Source organism: Helicoverpa zea, chromosome 8, assembly GCF_022581195.2.
Source record: "Helicoverpa zea isolate HzStark_Cry1AcR chromosome 8, ilHelZeax1.1, whole genome shotgun sequence".
In the NCBI taxonomy this organism is placed as follows: Eukaryota; Metazoa; Arthropoda; class Insecta; order Lepidoptera; family Noctuidae; genus Helicoverpa; species Helicoverpa zea.
The window spans coordinates 5,381,126-5,396,323 of record NC_061459.1 but is presented as its reverse complement, the minus strand read 5'-3'; the positions used below and the strand labels follow the sequence as shown (position 1 = coordinate 5,396,323).

The 15,198-nt window shown below is 36.4% G+C and overlaps 1 protein-coding gene across 2 annotated transcripts; it reads right to left on the bottom strand.

Moving 5' to 3' along the window:
- Positions 1 to 15: 15 nt before the first annotated feature.
- Positions 16 to 14,054, bottom strand: LOC124632501 (zinc transporter 1). Of its 2 annotated transcripts, none has more exons than XM_047167360.1 (8): positions 13,781 to 14,054; positions 9,526 to 9,732; positions 8,566 to 8,818; positions 5,791 to 5,901; positions 4,534 to 4,656; positions 2,082 to 2,257; positions 1,484 to 1,583; positions 16 to 1,408 (listed from the first exon to the last, which is right to left on the bottom strand). In XM_047167360.1, exons 2-8 carry the CDS (start codon positions 9,712 to 9,714, stop codon positions 1,281 to 1,283), a joined length of 1,080 nt encoding a protein of 359 aa, XP_047023316.1. In that variant the 5' UTR covers positions 9,715 to 9,732; positions 13,781 to 14,054; the 3' UTR covers positions 16 to 1,280. The 2 variants fall into 2 exon arrangements, with proteins under 2 accessions (XP_047023316.1, XP_047023315.1); XM_047167359.1 differs by having other exon boundaries at positions 9,526 to 9,735; positions 13,781 to 14,053.
- Between the last annotated feature and the right edge of the window lie 1,144 nt (positions 14,055 to 15,198).

The following is a 15,198-nucleotide window of genomic DNA, read 5'->3' as shown; positions in this document are numbered from 1 at the left end:
TAAATAAATTAAGAATTAAGTTAATTAGTTTTTATTTGTCTTCAAATCAATAGTCAACAAAACTTTGTACACAAAACACTTACGAACTACTTATTATTAGGTATTTGTAAACATCATTACCTACTGAACGATAACAATGTCAGTAACTAAATTATTACAGTAATTTGCCTAACTAGCTTTCCTTAATATAATACTGTAGAGGAACATCACAGTAGCTTTGTACCACCACCTTGCAACCTCTGTAACATCAGGAACAAAACGCTTTAAAACACCGGTAACAATTTATTTATTCCGTAATTATTTTTCATCCATCACAGGCTTCAAATATCAAAAATAGTTTCTAAAATTTTGCGTGACCACAATTGTATGCAAGTCACATGTGAACTCATCATCATGTTTGAATACAGTTCTCTCGCTATTAAAAGAATCGATTTCAAATAGAATTTCACCGCGAACAAAAGGGTTTCTTTCGTCACCACAATAGCTCTTAACAATTCGTTTTTATAACCTGTCGTCATTAGAGTATGATGTTGGCGGTGTAAGCGACGCGCCGCGAGTGCAACTCACAATGTGTCTCGCGAACTATGTTTTTATTCATTACACTTTCACTGTTGTAGGCTGCCTCCGTCATTTACCACGATTAGAAATTTCGCCTCTTACCGCGACACACGAACAAGCTTCTTTGGTTGTATTCTTAAAATATTATTATACTTAGATATAGCCTGTTTTAGTTTTAGCACACCCTGTTTGTTTTTTTTTTGTATTTTAAACGTTACTTTTCTATAAACTAACTTAGCATGGTGTAAGTAACAGGAACACAATTTTATTCTATAGCTACCGTTGATTTAGAATTTTGATAAAGTTTATCATAGTTCCATATTCTTTTGATAATGAGGTATACTTATACAATAACAGAAAATAAATGACTCGTTACATGTTTCTACGAAAATGAAATTGGTTTCGCTAAACTTGGCTGAATCAATTTGAAATTGTTACTTACATTATTATTTACAAGATAGCTAAAAATACGGCAAGAGAAATTATACGTAGGTAATATCAGTTCATATTCGAACTGCCGAAGCATAAATTGCAGCAAGCAACTTCGTCGTTAGGATAAGTCTCTTACGTCCAAATCATAGAAATCTAAAATCTATGGTTTAAACTGTAAGGCGTCTTCACTTTGGCTTCTATTCTAAGTATGGAGACGTTCCATTAGTTACCATACAGTATTTTTATATAAACATATTTGATACAATACGTGCATCAACAATTTTACATAACTAAATCCTAGTAACGGTGGGTTGGCGAGGGGGCTCGCAACATCTGGGCGCGGTACACTCCTTGGCACATGGACAAGAACAACCCTGGTTTGCAAAATCTATTAACGCCTTTTTCTCCTCGTCTGTACCTGTAAATTAGTTTACCGTTATTTGTCATACCTCAACAGCATTCAGGTACAATAAAGGAACAGTGGAAGACTTACCTAACAAAGACGTGAGTGTGAACTCAGGCTGCAGTGTGACTAGACCAATGCCGTGACGTTTGAATATGTCACATACTAGGGCGGAACTTTTCAAGTAATCCTGGAAATGAAGTTGTTATATGTGCATTAGTTGAAGAAAATGATTATGCAATTAGAAAATTGAGGGCGGTAGGAAACTCAACTTAGATTAAAGACAGAATTTACATGCATGATAATTTGTCTATGCTAGGAAGTTGTAACTTCAGATCAGCATCAACATATGAAAAGCCTATGCTTGCTTCCTGTGTTCGTTGAATATGTAGTAGGCAGACCTGTAATAATACCTGCTGATCAATATTTAGACGTTATGAGTGTTATTCGTTTACACGTCTGAATATCATCAAGGGATAATTTTATCTCATGACGTAATGACCCAAAACACAAAACTGAAGGAGAAGTCAGCTACGGTATCTTAATACGATAGGCTGTTAGATATCGATGGCGACGTTTACACTCTAACGATGTCAGGGCGAAATAAAGATCCTTAGACAATATTTACACAACAGCTGTCTGACAGAAATATGATTGTGATACGTTTGGAATAACAATTGGTATTCACCTCGTGAGATCCGTAGGCGACGTGCGCGGTGGCTACCACCTTGTCGCGGTGCATCTGCCATACATGCAGCTCATGGATTGCCAGGACACCGGGTACCCGGAGCGCGGCGGCCCGGAGCTCACATGTTCCTAGGCCTTCGGGGACTGTCTGCAGCAGCACCAAGCCCGCAGACCGCACTGTATGGAAACAACAGTTTAGTTATTATGTCAGATCCTGACCACGCAGTGTATAATAAAAAAAGCATGTCATAAAAATTGGATAGATTTAATTCCCTACATTCTTTTTATTTTTATAGCTCTGATATGCTCAGGAATCTTGGTATTTTCCTTCAGAATGACTTATGATAATTTACAATACGTGGACGTATAACAGTTTCTTTGCTTAAATATTATTATATTTGTCTCCAAAATCTATTTGCAGTATAAGTAGAACAATGTTGTAACTTGTGAGTACAATACAATATTTTCTATCTTAGTATTTTCCATGTAAATAGATTGTTTATCTAGACAGATATCTGACAGTCTATTTGAGGTAAGCGGTTGTAAACTCCATATCTGATATTGTATCAGCTACTAGCGTTTAACACCTTAATATTACATGATATGATCGTGTTGTTAAGGGAGAGCCGAAATTGTAATCTACATCGAAGAATTTCAGTGTTTCACGGTTTGGTTCAACGTGAGATCAAATATTGAAATTCGTTCGTTATGGTTAAATCTATCTCTGAAATTGGGAATTTAATGTAATCATTTTCGCCAAGCAAATGTAGATTTGGTAATAATTTGCTTTATCGATTCATGTGATGAAAAGTGTGAGGAAACCATCTAATCGTAATAATGGGCGGAGAGGCGAGTTAACCCTCCTTATGAAATAATGGAAACATCGGCCGTTAGTCCCGCTGTTACGGAACTTTTGCGTAATTCGCGTTGCGTCGCATTGGACGGCTATTGTTTCCACTTCAGTTACGACTAATAGAAGATCTTGGCTTACGGGCAATAATTCGGACGGCTGAACGTTACACTGCTATCAATATTGACACTTATCAATATAGTATACCTACCTATGAATTATGAATGTTTTACATATAGGAACCGTAACTCATAAAACGGGTGAATTTTACCTATTCACACATTTTTTTCAATATTTTGTTCTTATCTTATCACGTCGCATAAAGAAATGTGATATTATATCGACGGGTAAAAGGCAAAAGGGGTCAAGCACCACAGATCATATTGTTCAGGAGAGAAAAAAGAAAGTTTTAAAAAATAATATCTCTTTATTACTTTATTGAATCACATCACAATCTTCAGAAAAGTTTACTAAAATACAATGTTCTTTAATAATTTTACATCAAAATAAGCCTGAGATCAATAGTTTCAAAGATAGATGTCGCTTGACCCCAGGTTTTAACCATGTTTATCGCTTTCGCGAGGGGTCAAGCACAAATATTTAATGTTGGAATATTTAGATTAGATTTTGGCCTAAGCTCCAGGCGCTGGCGCGCGCTTAGTGGATCAAATGCAACGTAATGAAAATAAAATTATTTAAGAAAGGGGCCAAGTGCCAATTATGTTTAGTTGACAATTTTTACTATTGGTGTAAGCGACGTTATAGTTATTAAACAAATAAAAGAAAAATTGATACAAACGACATATTTACTTCTAATATTGTTTTTAAAATTATGCCAAATGACAAGGCGATACAAAAACGTAATACACAAAATGGTCCTTCAACCAAGCAAGGTAAAGTTGGTGTCGCTTGAGCACTTTTGGCAAGTATCGATTTGGCACTTCAGTACAAATAATTCTTTGGTGCAAGTGACTTTTTCATGCTAGGAAAACGATATTACGACCATTCGAAAGAGAAAAAATAGTGGAGTTGGGGTCAATAAAAAAGTTAAAATCGCAAAATGTGGCGCTTGACCCCTTTTGCCTTTTTACCGTCGATATGTAGCAATATAAAAATATATAGGTATTTTCGTATAATTTGGTCATTGAAACAGATATGGTTTTAATTAAGTTTGCGTCTAAGCCACGGCTTATTATTTTAGATAATATTTGTCATTGATAACAAAAGGATTATGCAGTACATAATGCTTGTTTTCCCTTTAGTTAGACTACTCCGGAGCCTCACAGTCTGCTAATCAGTCATTAACTCCAATAAAAAATAAATAAGTGATAAAACCTAATTACTTGAAAGTTGCGTGGCCAATTTGGCTGCAATATTATTTACTTATTTGTTTGACATGATTGCGACAATTCGGTAAATTAATGAATTCAAAGCTTGGGCAACGTAGCGCCGTGACATAGTGGCGGTAGGCAGTTGATACTGCGGGAAATCTTTCGCTGTTGGTCATTCAGTGAAGAAGTGTAGAATACCGTCGCCTCTTACCTTAATCTTTTACGAAATAAAGAAGCTGTACAAAACTATTTGTAAACAATACTGAACTTACTGAATGGATAGTTGAAGATGACGAGCACGATGGCAGCGCAGGCAGAGAGCGCTGGGTCGGCGATGCGTGCCGCCACGGGCTCCCACTCGGCGGTCAGGCCGGCGCCCATCACGAACAGGCTGCCTAGGAATTAAAGACTGACAGATCAACAACACCTTCAATGCCCCCAAACTCTGTTTTAAAATATACCCTTGATCCCTTTTGAAACCGCCTACCAGTAAGTAAATAACGTTCATTACTGATAAAATCAACACTGGTAATTATGTCAGGTTTGTGTTAGATTCAATATTGTTGGTACCTTAAGGAAAATATTATATTAGATCTAATATAAATCACAAACGTGAGCCGTGATGTCAGATAAATAATATGAGTTCAACGCACTTAACTATTCATTGAATTCATAACGTTAGGTAAGTATTCTATCTGACTGAATCCTAAATAATAGTTACAGTATAAATATTGAATTAATAAAACAACACGTGTTGAGAATTTACATAAAAGTTTGCGCAGTATTTATTTATTTGTAACACGATGATTCATCTCGAGCGCAAAATCTTTGATGAATATGAACGATGGACCTATTATTTAATACATCGTGGAATGCAAATAAATAGTAGGTAACTATGTTTATATCTTAGACCGATAGTATCGATGTATATTAATCAAATGATATTACCTACATATTAATATATTCGAAACAGATTTTTCTTTTAAATGAGACGTTTATCAATCAGACAATAATTAGTGACTCACTAAAACAAGTGGGTTATGTTTATTTAGGTGTTGTTGCCCCCTTTATATTTATTATTACATTAATTTATACAGTAAAATTGTTTCATTATTAACTAAAACTTCTGTAACAAATTGACGTGAATATTACGAAGTTAATTATAGCTAATTACATCAACTTGAGCTGATGATGATTACATCAGCTGTGAATAAAATACCTCGCAAACTTCATGCCTTTGAGAATCACATACCTACATAAAGTTTTGTACTGCAGTCTGATCACTTTCAGTACTGAAGATTTGCTTACGTACAAACTATGTACCTATTTGCATTTTGTACCTACATAATACAACATCAGTTAGTATATATGAAATACCTTTATGTTTGATGCTGACCTACTATAATTCCCGCTGAGCATTAAAAAGATCTAGGCCATCATCGGATTCAGGTCATGACGTCACACCCGAGAGATGTAAATAAAATGGAAATTTATTTTTCAATAGTACAATGGTTTGTTGGAAAACTTACTAGCAATATCAGTTGGTGCATGTGCTAGTACTGGCTCTCCTGAGCCAGTCTTTAACACCACGCCTCCACCCTCCGTCACACTCAGGCGCCGACTGTAGCTCAGCTCACGACCTTAAATACATAAGAAATTAAATAATCAACAAAGTTATACAATATTGTACTGCATTAACTTGCATATTTCGTCAGACAGTCTGTCCCACATCGAATTTGAAATAAGGGACGAAATATTGTGGTTCATTATAGCTTAAAAAATCTATATTTTAACGATTCCCACGCGCTAATCGTCCGTATCACTCCTCAAGAGTCGTTTAGCAGTTGTTAGACGGAGCTTTGTTTTTAGGGTTCCGTACCCAAAGGGTAAAACGGGACCCTATTGTTTTCGCTCCTATGTCCGTCCGTCCGTCCGTCTGTCACCAGGCTGTATCTCATTAACCGTGATAGTTAGAGAGCTGAAATTTTCACAGATGATGTATTTCTGTTGCCGCTATAACAGCAAATACTGAAAACTAGAATAAAATAAATATTTTAGTTTTTTTTTGCTAATTTTTGCTCTGGTACGGAACCCTTCGTGCGCGAGTCCGACTCGCACTTGGCCGGTTTTTTATTCATTACGAGATACCTGACCTGCTCGGGGGTATCTGATCAATTTGTCAACAGCACTTCGTCAGGTCATACCGCAATTTTTTTGTGGTTTATTTTTGTACCTCAAGTCTTATCAAAGCTAGGGTTAGGTACCTACTTCAGTAAAACATTTTAGCCTATTCTGATAAAGCATTACATTGTACAATCTGTGATTGTACCTAAAATTGTGTACAATTAATGTTTACTTATATTATCACTTAAGTACATGTTTGTTTAATATGTATTGTGTGTAGTAAAGTAAAGACAAACTACTTTCCGGGGAAGTCACTGATTTACGATATTATGTTTTGGATAACGAGATTGTTGCAGTTCACATTGTGTTCATAGCCCGTACAACAAGGTTTATCGGAAAACGACCCCTGTAATCAAAGCATAACAATAATAATTTTGCTAATTAATTACTTAAGTCGCCACTGAACCGAAAATGCCTGGTCAGCATTTCATGAATCAGGATGGTTCTTAGATACCCGAGCTTGAAAATGAGATTATACGGATTTTTCTAAAATTTGAGTCGCAATTTTCTGCCCATCCGCGCTCTGTACGTTCAAGACTTTTTTAAGAAACTTAACTGCTTCTGAACCAGATACAATTATCACAGTCTTCCGCAAATATAAGTTGTCGTATCGTCGTGCTGTCGTTCCATAATGTTTTGCAATATGAGCTCAGTACACAGAAAACCGACCATTTTCTTTCACGAAATGTTTACAATGCACTCGGAGGCGGTCACGTGCTCTACACAGAAATAAAACAACTGAAACTGTAATCGATTTATCGAATTCTGCTATTGGATAATTAGCTAGGTACGTAGTTGTTGCCCGTTTAGCGTTGCCAGACTTGCAGTTTATGGGTCTATACTGATCTCTTTTTAATTAAGCAGCTTTAAATCGTAAAATTACCTAGGTACTATCGTTATTGCCGCATAATTCTACGACTATTGTAGGTGGTTACAGAACAACAGTAGCCGCTAGCCAGTAATTTATAAACATGTACATAAACATTATGGAATTAGGTCCTATTACTTCGATTACGTAGGTACACTAGCGTACGCAGAGTTTGTTTTTCACTTAGTGCAGTCTACGATCGTGTTTGATTACCTACTATAGTTGTAACAATAACAAACTGATCACCTGTGCCATTATTGTACCGAATCCTTGTTTACACTGCGACGTGATATCAATATACCTACCTAGGTAACTGTGATGTAAATAATAAATTCACGACAACATATAACGCTGATTTATAGCTTTTCTTGGTTTACGTTAAAATGTAGTTTGTCACGTGTCACGATTTCCTTTGCGGTTTCCTAAGATTTAAACGAATACCCAATTGTTCACGGGTAACACACCAATAGAAAAATTATGGGAACTAAAAGAACCCAAAATTTGTCACTTCTTGATTGCTTGATTTAAAAAAAACTTTTTTACAAAAAAATTAAACCGACTACCCAAAACACTAAAAAGCAAAAAAAAAAACTAATTTTAGGTGCATCGGCCTAGAAGTCGGTGTCCAATGGATGTTACTAAGCTAATTTTGCCACCGACTTCTAGGCCGATGCACCTAAAATTAGTTTTTTTTTGCTTTTTAGTGTTTTGGGAAGTCGGTTTAATTTTTTTGTAAAATTAAAAGTTTTTTATTTACAGCTTTTCAGTGAAACGAATAGTTGTCACTATCCATATAAGTGGGAAGTTCTCATCAATACAAAGAATTTAAGTCCAAATACGAGGTATTTTACTATATTCAGTTGTCGAGTTCCCTCGACTTTCTCTGGTCTCCATCATCAGGTCAGCTCCAAATTTTCACTGTTGAATAGTGCTTTTAGGCGTACACCTGAGTGTCAAGTTTTTACCCTATGTATGCCTACAACTTTCGAAGGTTGCCCTCGATTTCTCAGGGTTTCCATCATCAGATCCTGACCTGATGACTATGGGACCAACTGGCAGCTATTCCGAGTCGAACAAAAAAAGAATCACGTAAATCGGTCTATAAACCTCGGAGTAATCGATGTACATACATAGAAAAAAAAAAAAACACCGGCCGAATTGAGACCCTCCTCCTTTTTGGGAAGTCGGTTAAAAAGAATCGCACTTAACTAAGATCAGAAGACAGTTCAAAGTAAATGATAACTTTTCTCACCAGCCAGCAGCATGTAATTGATGGCATGTAGAAGCAGTCCTACAACGGCGCTGCCCACGATGACTTTCGGGTATCTTGGTGGCTGTCCATGCGAGGAGTGCACTCCCAGCTGCAGCGCGTTCACCACCAGGGCCAGTGCAAAGGAGGCGAAGAGTACGTGCACGGAGAGTCTGCCCACCACCTCGATGCGCGCCCAGCCGAATGTGTTGCGTAAGCGCCCTTCCCGGCCCGCGCCCTCGTCCGCGCGTTCATACTAAACAGACATTCAAGAATCCTCTTTAAGGCTTTAACCACGCTTAAGCTCAGAATGATCAGTTAGATAGGTACTTACACAATCATATTTTTAAAATAGGCAATTTATATCAGACATTTGTATAAGCTGACCCCAACTACTAGTGGAAAAGGCTCGGGATATGATGATGATGTTGATCAGACGTCTGTAATGTCTTTGTCTATATACTTATTATTTAAAATCTTTGTCTATATATTATTTTCTTTTGCCTTATTTCTTTCATGAATACCGTATCAAAATTTTACCACGTTGTTGGTTAATCTTATGAATTGGCAACTTATCAGCATGTTTATTTGCCTATAAAATCACACATAATATACTCGTACGAAAAGTGAAAGACCAAACTGTGAAAAAGTGAAAAATTCCTTAGAAGTAATATAAAACTGAAATTATTCTAGAAACAATTCATGATCAATAAAGGTGAAAGGTGGGAAACCTGCATTAGATACGCTAAAAGCAATAACAGGTGCATCGGTCTAGAAGCAGGTGTATAGTGATGCAGCTATGTTTATTGCGCTACTTTTTTATTTGTTTTGTAAGTTTTTCAGTGACCGAATATAAAATATAATAGCGAATATATAATAGCTCGAAACACAAGGTAGAACATACAAAAAAAAACAAAAGATTCCAATTGTATCATCCTCATCACACAAGTATAAACAACTGACCTTATATGAGATCAACGTAGTGACGAGTCCGACCAGCCGGCAGAGGGAGTGGCACGTGTCCACGAGCAGGGTGGGTGAGTGTGTGAAGTGTGAGGCGAACAGTCTCCCACTGAACCCTGCTACTGCCAACAGCAGTGCTAGCAGTGAGCGCGGCGGCGGCAGCCATTGTAGCCACTCCTTCATCGCCATCTTGCTGACTTTCCAATACTGCTGTACAAAGAAAGAGCAAATGTTGCTTGAAGGACCAACTCTAATAAAAGAGACTGATAATTAATCGTTGAAACTTTGTTATCGATTTATTAAAACTAAGTTTATCTGTTAAAATAATGCGAGTGATGCATGGGGCTATAGAAATCTTAAAAAACTTGAATGGGGTACATGAACATATTGTTTCGTTGAGTCTATTTCTTTGAAATAAGTTCCTAAATGGAGTCTGTAATTTTAATTTGCTTCAGATAATTTTGTTTAGTGAATTGTGTGTGGGACTTGTTGCAAAATACGTGATCCGTATACAACATGTATAATGTATATTTAACTTTTGACAATGGACAGCTTGGTTTGTTGATTTAAGGCTGCATACACCCAAAATAAATTCGAGACAAAACAATAAGTTGAGTTACCGATATGTTTGTGGGAACATAAGCCTTCGTCTGATACTCACGCTACTAGGAATCGATTAAAATGAATTTTATTTTTAACGTTATCCACTATCTGAATCGGATTTAATCCCTAGGCAACAGCTATGTTGCTTTAAAATTACTACACCGTTTGGTAGCATACAATTATTAGTTTTTATCGTGACGACAGTCTGTCCGTCCATTTGCGATTCTTATTAGTAGATATAAGCATATCATTATTAAAAACAGATTTAGATAAAGATTTTGCCAAAGTTTAGTTTCTGTCAGATTGATGCTATGTTTGCAGTGATTCTAATAAACCAGTTGAAAGTTGGTGGGTGTGTAAAACCGGTGTGGGTCAAACAATCTAGGGCGTAGTTTTTTGTCAAATAAACCAGTTAGAATTCAATGGCACTGCATTCGGGCCTCGCATGGTGACTGAGACACTTCCGTCGTCTTGTCTAGTGGACTCAAAATTAATTTAGCAGAATCGAACAACATCCTATCTTAAATTTGTCACCTACAAAACGCTACAATGCACTTACGAAGATTTAGAGCAATGTAAAATTAATTTCAATATAAGTATGTGTTGAGAGGGACTGATTAGGTACTTATTTTTTTGTAATTATTCAGCGCAAGAAGTGACAGTGACGTCTATAACAAGCATCACGTCAGAAAATAGCGCTAGTCCAGTTATCAATGAAAGTTGTTATGGTATGGCTGCCACCCGTAACGGTCCTCGCCATGAAGAGCGGAGTGGGAGCTGGTTTTCTATAAACGATACCATCTCAAGTATTAGTGGGATCATTGGCTAATATGCCCATTTTAGAGCAGTACTTATCAAATCGCTCCGTGCTATCTTTATAAAATTGACTTATACTTCTGTAGGTTTGGGAAACGACGGGAACTTAACGCTTGTCCATGTTCTGGTTTATTATATGAATTTTAAAACAAAACTGGGACAAGTAGGACAGCATCTTCCATTAACAGGTCTACTCCATATATATCGTCTTGTTGCTTGAATGCAGACTTGCGGAAGATGGCACTCAGCCTTATAATGGACAGTCTCCGGCAATTTAAACGAACCGATGAACATCATACGCATTCATTCACGATTCCGACGTTAGCGACACAGTTTCAAACCATTGTTGAGTTTTATTTAGAGAAAATTTATGTATAGCTGCATCCAATTTAGTATGGTAATTTGGTGTTGTTTTATATTATTCTCGACATACGGTGTTTTATTCTAAGCAGAAATAAAACCCATTTGAAAGGATAATGAAAATGATAGCGGATGGTCCTTAATTTCCATTGCACTTGACATTAATAGATATGCAGTGTCCCGTGTAACCTTTACTTAACGGTTTAGATTTCTACATCTTTTCTGAAGAGCTTCGCGGTCCACTAACTGTGAACTCAAGTACCAAGACGGCCATAGACTTTCGCTATATATTTGAGATATTTCTCGCCAATAATATCGTAAATTCTATCTAACTATAGTAATAACATGTTAAACGATTAAGCTATGATTAAGGTACTTGACAAATATCTGATTAAAGATATAAAGTATACATTCGATATTATATGTTATCCTCGTGATGTTGCTGATAAATTACGTTTTACTAATATTTATTTAACTACCTTATACTCATGTAAATGGAAATACCCAAGGGAGCTCATTACTATTTCGGCTAAGTTTTTGAAGTAGCATCATGTTATAAGGCCAAGTACAGCGACAATATTACGCAAGTTTCCATAAAACTACTGTTTACTACGAATTTTCTTGTTCAATTTTCAAAGTACTCATTCGTTTTAAGAAAAATGGACGTTTATGTTGCTGATGAACATGGGATGGGCCTAAGTATAATTTATATAATTGGCCTATATTTCTATCTGTTTTAATTTGACTAATGACCTCCGGATTGTAATAATGTTTTAATATGGAACAAGCGAGCAATGAAACACAAAGATTTGCTAGTTGAACCGAGAAAAACACCGCCCACGCATTACCCTATTTCTTTAATAATAATTTGCTCAGCTCTCATGGTCGTCTAAATATCTTGTTTTGTGTCAAACGTTTTGTTTTTAAAGATGATTACTACCAGATAAAGAAGTTTTCTTTAAAGTTCGGCCATTCAGAGAATGCGTTCCTGACACGTCGCGATTGAACTGACGACGTAATAACATTCATTGATTATTGATATAATAATGTTGTTTTAATGCTCCTCAATTGTTAAAACGGTAAACAACCAGCAAAAATATTTTTATCGTAACTGCAACGCCATTGCAAAGTTACGTCGTCAGTTCAATCGCGACGTGTCAGGAACGCATTCTCTGAATGGCCGAACTATAATTATGGATTAATTAGACCGTAGATAACATTACAGTAGGTACCTAAGGGTTACACTAGTACCTATTTGGGAATGTGTTTCCGTATTTATTATGGCTGGTTAATCAGCACGTCTCATTAGCATTGTTTAATTTTATTGTTATCTACATACTTAATTAGTTTCGACTACTTAATGGTAAATTGGTTTCAGTTAAGATTTCAATGAGATCGTTATTCGCTTATTACGATAAAGGTTTATTTCTTTTGGAATAATAATGTATTGATTATTACGTGATTATTTTTATTCCGATTTAGATGATTATACCTTATTGCCTATCTATACGATTATATACCTACATCCAAAATATTTTACAGTAAATATCTTTTATATAGCACGGTCCACAAACGATCGATACTCGATACACTATCATTTGTTTATCTTGAAAGTTTCTGCATGACTTTTATACGTATTGTCTACAATGAGCACGGTAGACAATCTATATAACACAATGTATAAAATGTTTCACGTTTACTTTAAACATACTATTGAAAGACGATATATTTATATAATTATAATAACGTAAAGTCGTCACAATGCAATTTTTTGTTTTTCGTTTCATTGTCATTGACAGAAGAACTGAAGAACATCTGCTTCATGCTAATATTGCAATTAAGCCATGGAATAACATTATTGGAAACTGATATTTATTTGTAACAATCGTTTCCATTCAACTTTTCAAGAGGCATTACAATAGGGATCATGCGTAAGAGAATCTTATATAAAACACTGTCAGAAAAAATAACTGGCTACTGTGCAAAATAAATGATCCTAACTGTTAAATATACACGTTCCTATATTTTTGTTTGGAAATGAGAATAATACATATTTGAATAAATAAACAAATAATCTCATACACATGTTTACTATTGTTGCTCAGCGGTGATGAGTGAAATTAGAAAGGTCAGTGAAAATATACCGACGCGAGCGCAGCGGTTCCGGCGCCGGCGACGACGTGCTCGTGACGTCATTGTCGTCTCAACACGGAATTTAGCGTCTATGAGTCGATCGTGAATAATCAGTAATCTGTAGTCTCAGCTCATATTTATAAAACAAACAAACAATTCGATCGCCCCCGCGCCGGAGTTTGAACTCCTATCGATGCGTTTACTATTGAAACATTTTAACAGTTTTCAGCTTTTTATTACTATTAAAACATTCACTGCTTCTCAAGTTTTTTATGGCATTGATAAATATTTAAGATTAAAGTAATTGATGTTATTAATAATGATATCGAATAATCGAACTTACCTATATAAACTGCGGCACAGCTTGATTTAACCGCACAAGTTAAAGTAAAAGCAACCTTTGTCACAACACCTCAGTTTAGTAAACACTTGCCGGCAGCGGCGGTTCAGGCACATATCAGTTGTATAATATTGCTATTAGTTTCCAAACACGTTACGAATCTCAGCTTTCAGCGTTGACCGCCGTCGATCCTCGACTGTGATGGGCGGGTGCGCCGGCGTCGCTCGCGGCACTGACGGCTGCGCGCGCGCACGCCGCCTTATCGACAAACCTTTCGCACCCGATAAGCGAACTGTCGAACTGCTAAGTAGGTAGCTGTAGTACTAGTCTGCTTAGAGGGAAATGTATTTCCGCGGTATGCGAACCACGACGCGCGTATTCAATGACCGAGGACCTTTCCTACCGGAATAGGGTGATTATTTGCGTCCAACATTGTGAAAGCTTACAGTCTTATCGGTAATCGCTGTGTTTTCTAATATCGGTTATCATTATCAGAAATGATGAGGTATCGGTAAAATCAGAGCACTTCATTACTAGACAACGTGCTTTGAGCTTTATTAAACATGAGGAAGAATAGGAGGTCACGGTCGGCCATCGACTTTATGATATTAGTGCGGCTGGCGAATGCTCAAAATATCCGCCTTTTCTTCATGTAAACATAACGGGGAACACAGTTTTTTACGCGTGGAAACTTCTACATCATTTCTCTATAATCGTTTCCCACGTTATACCTAAATTAATTGATTTACTGACCGTGGAGTCCAAAACCGAGTTTTCCTCCTTCATTTGTCACGACTGAAACCGTGCAAAAATCATACAGTTTCAATAACTAAAACTTGAAGTAAGAGAAGTTAATGAAAGTCGAGCTGACGAAATAAAGGTATTTTCGATATCAAACTGTAACTGTAGATAATAAAAGAGAGAAACCTTGGCATGAGCGTCTATTTGCAGGCTGTGGAATCTGTTGACTTCTCCCGTGGCTAATTCTATCTCTTGTTCTCTTTTCACGAAGGTATTTATATAGAAGCGCGCATCGCCAGTCTGTTTGTAGGTTTCGACGTCGCGTTTTATTTTATTCTGCAACTGATTAGAATATTTATTGAATATCTACCTACTGTATAAAATTCTGCATGCATACCACATAGCTGTACCTACAATGTTTATCAGAAATCTAAAAATCTTCGTTTTGATATATTTAGTGTAGAGCTATGTAATTCATTATCATTATCATCAGGCTTTTTATTGTCCCATTGCTAGGCGCAAGCCTCCTTACACTCTCATACAAAGAAGGATGTAGAGGTGTGTTTATTAAATGTAAACTTTACTTTTGACCTGTAGCAGTGGATTGGTAATGAATTTTCTCTAAAATAAATCGTATTACCTTCCTTTATATGTAGTTACTGTTTTAATACACTTAATGG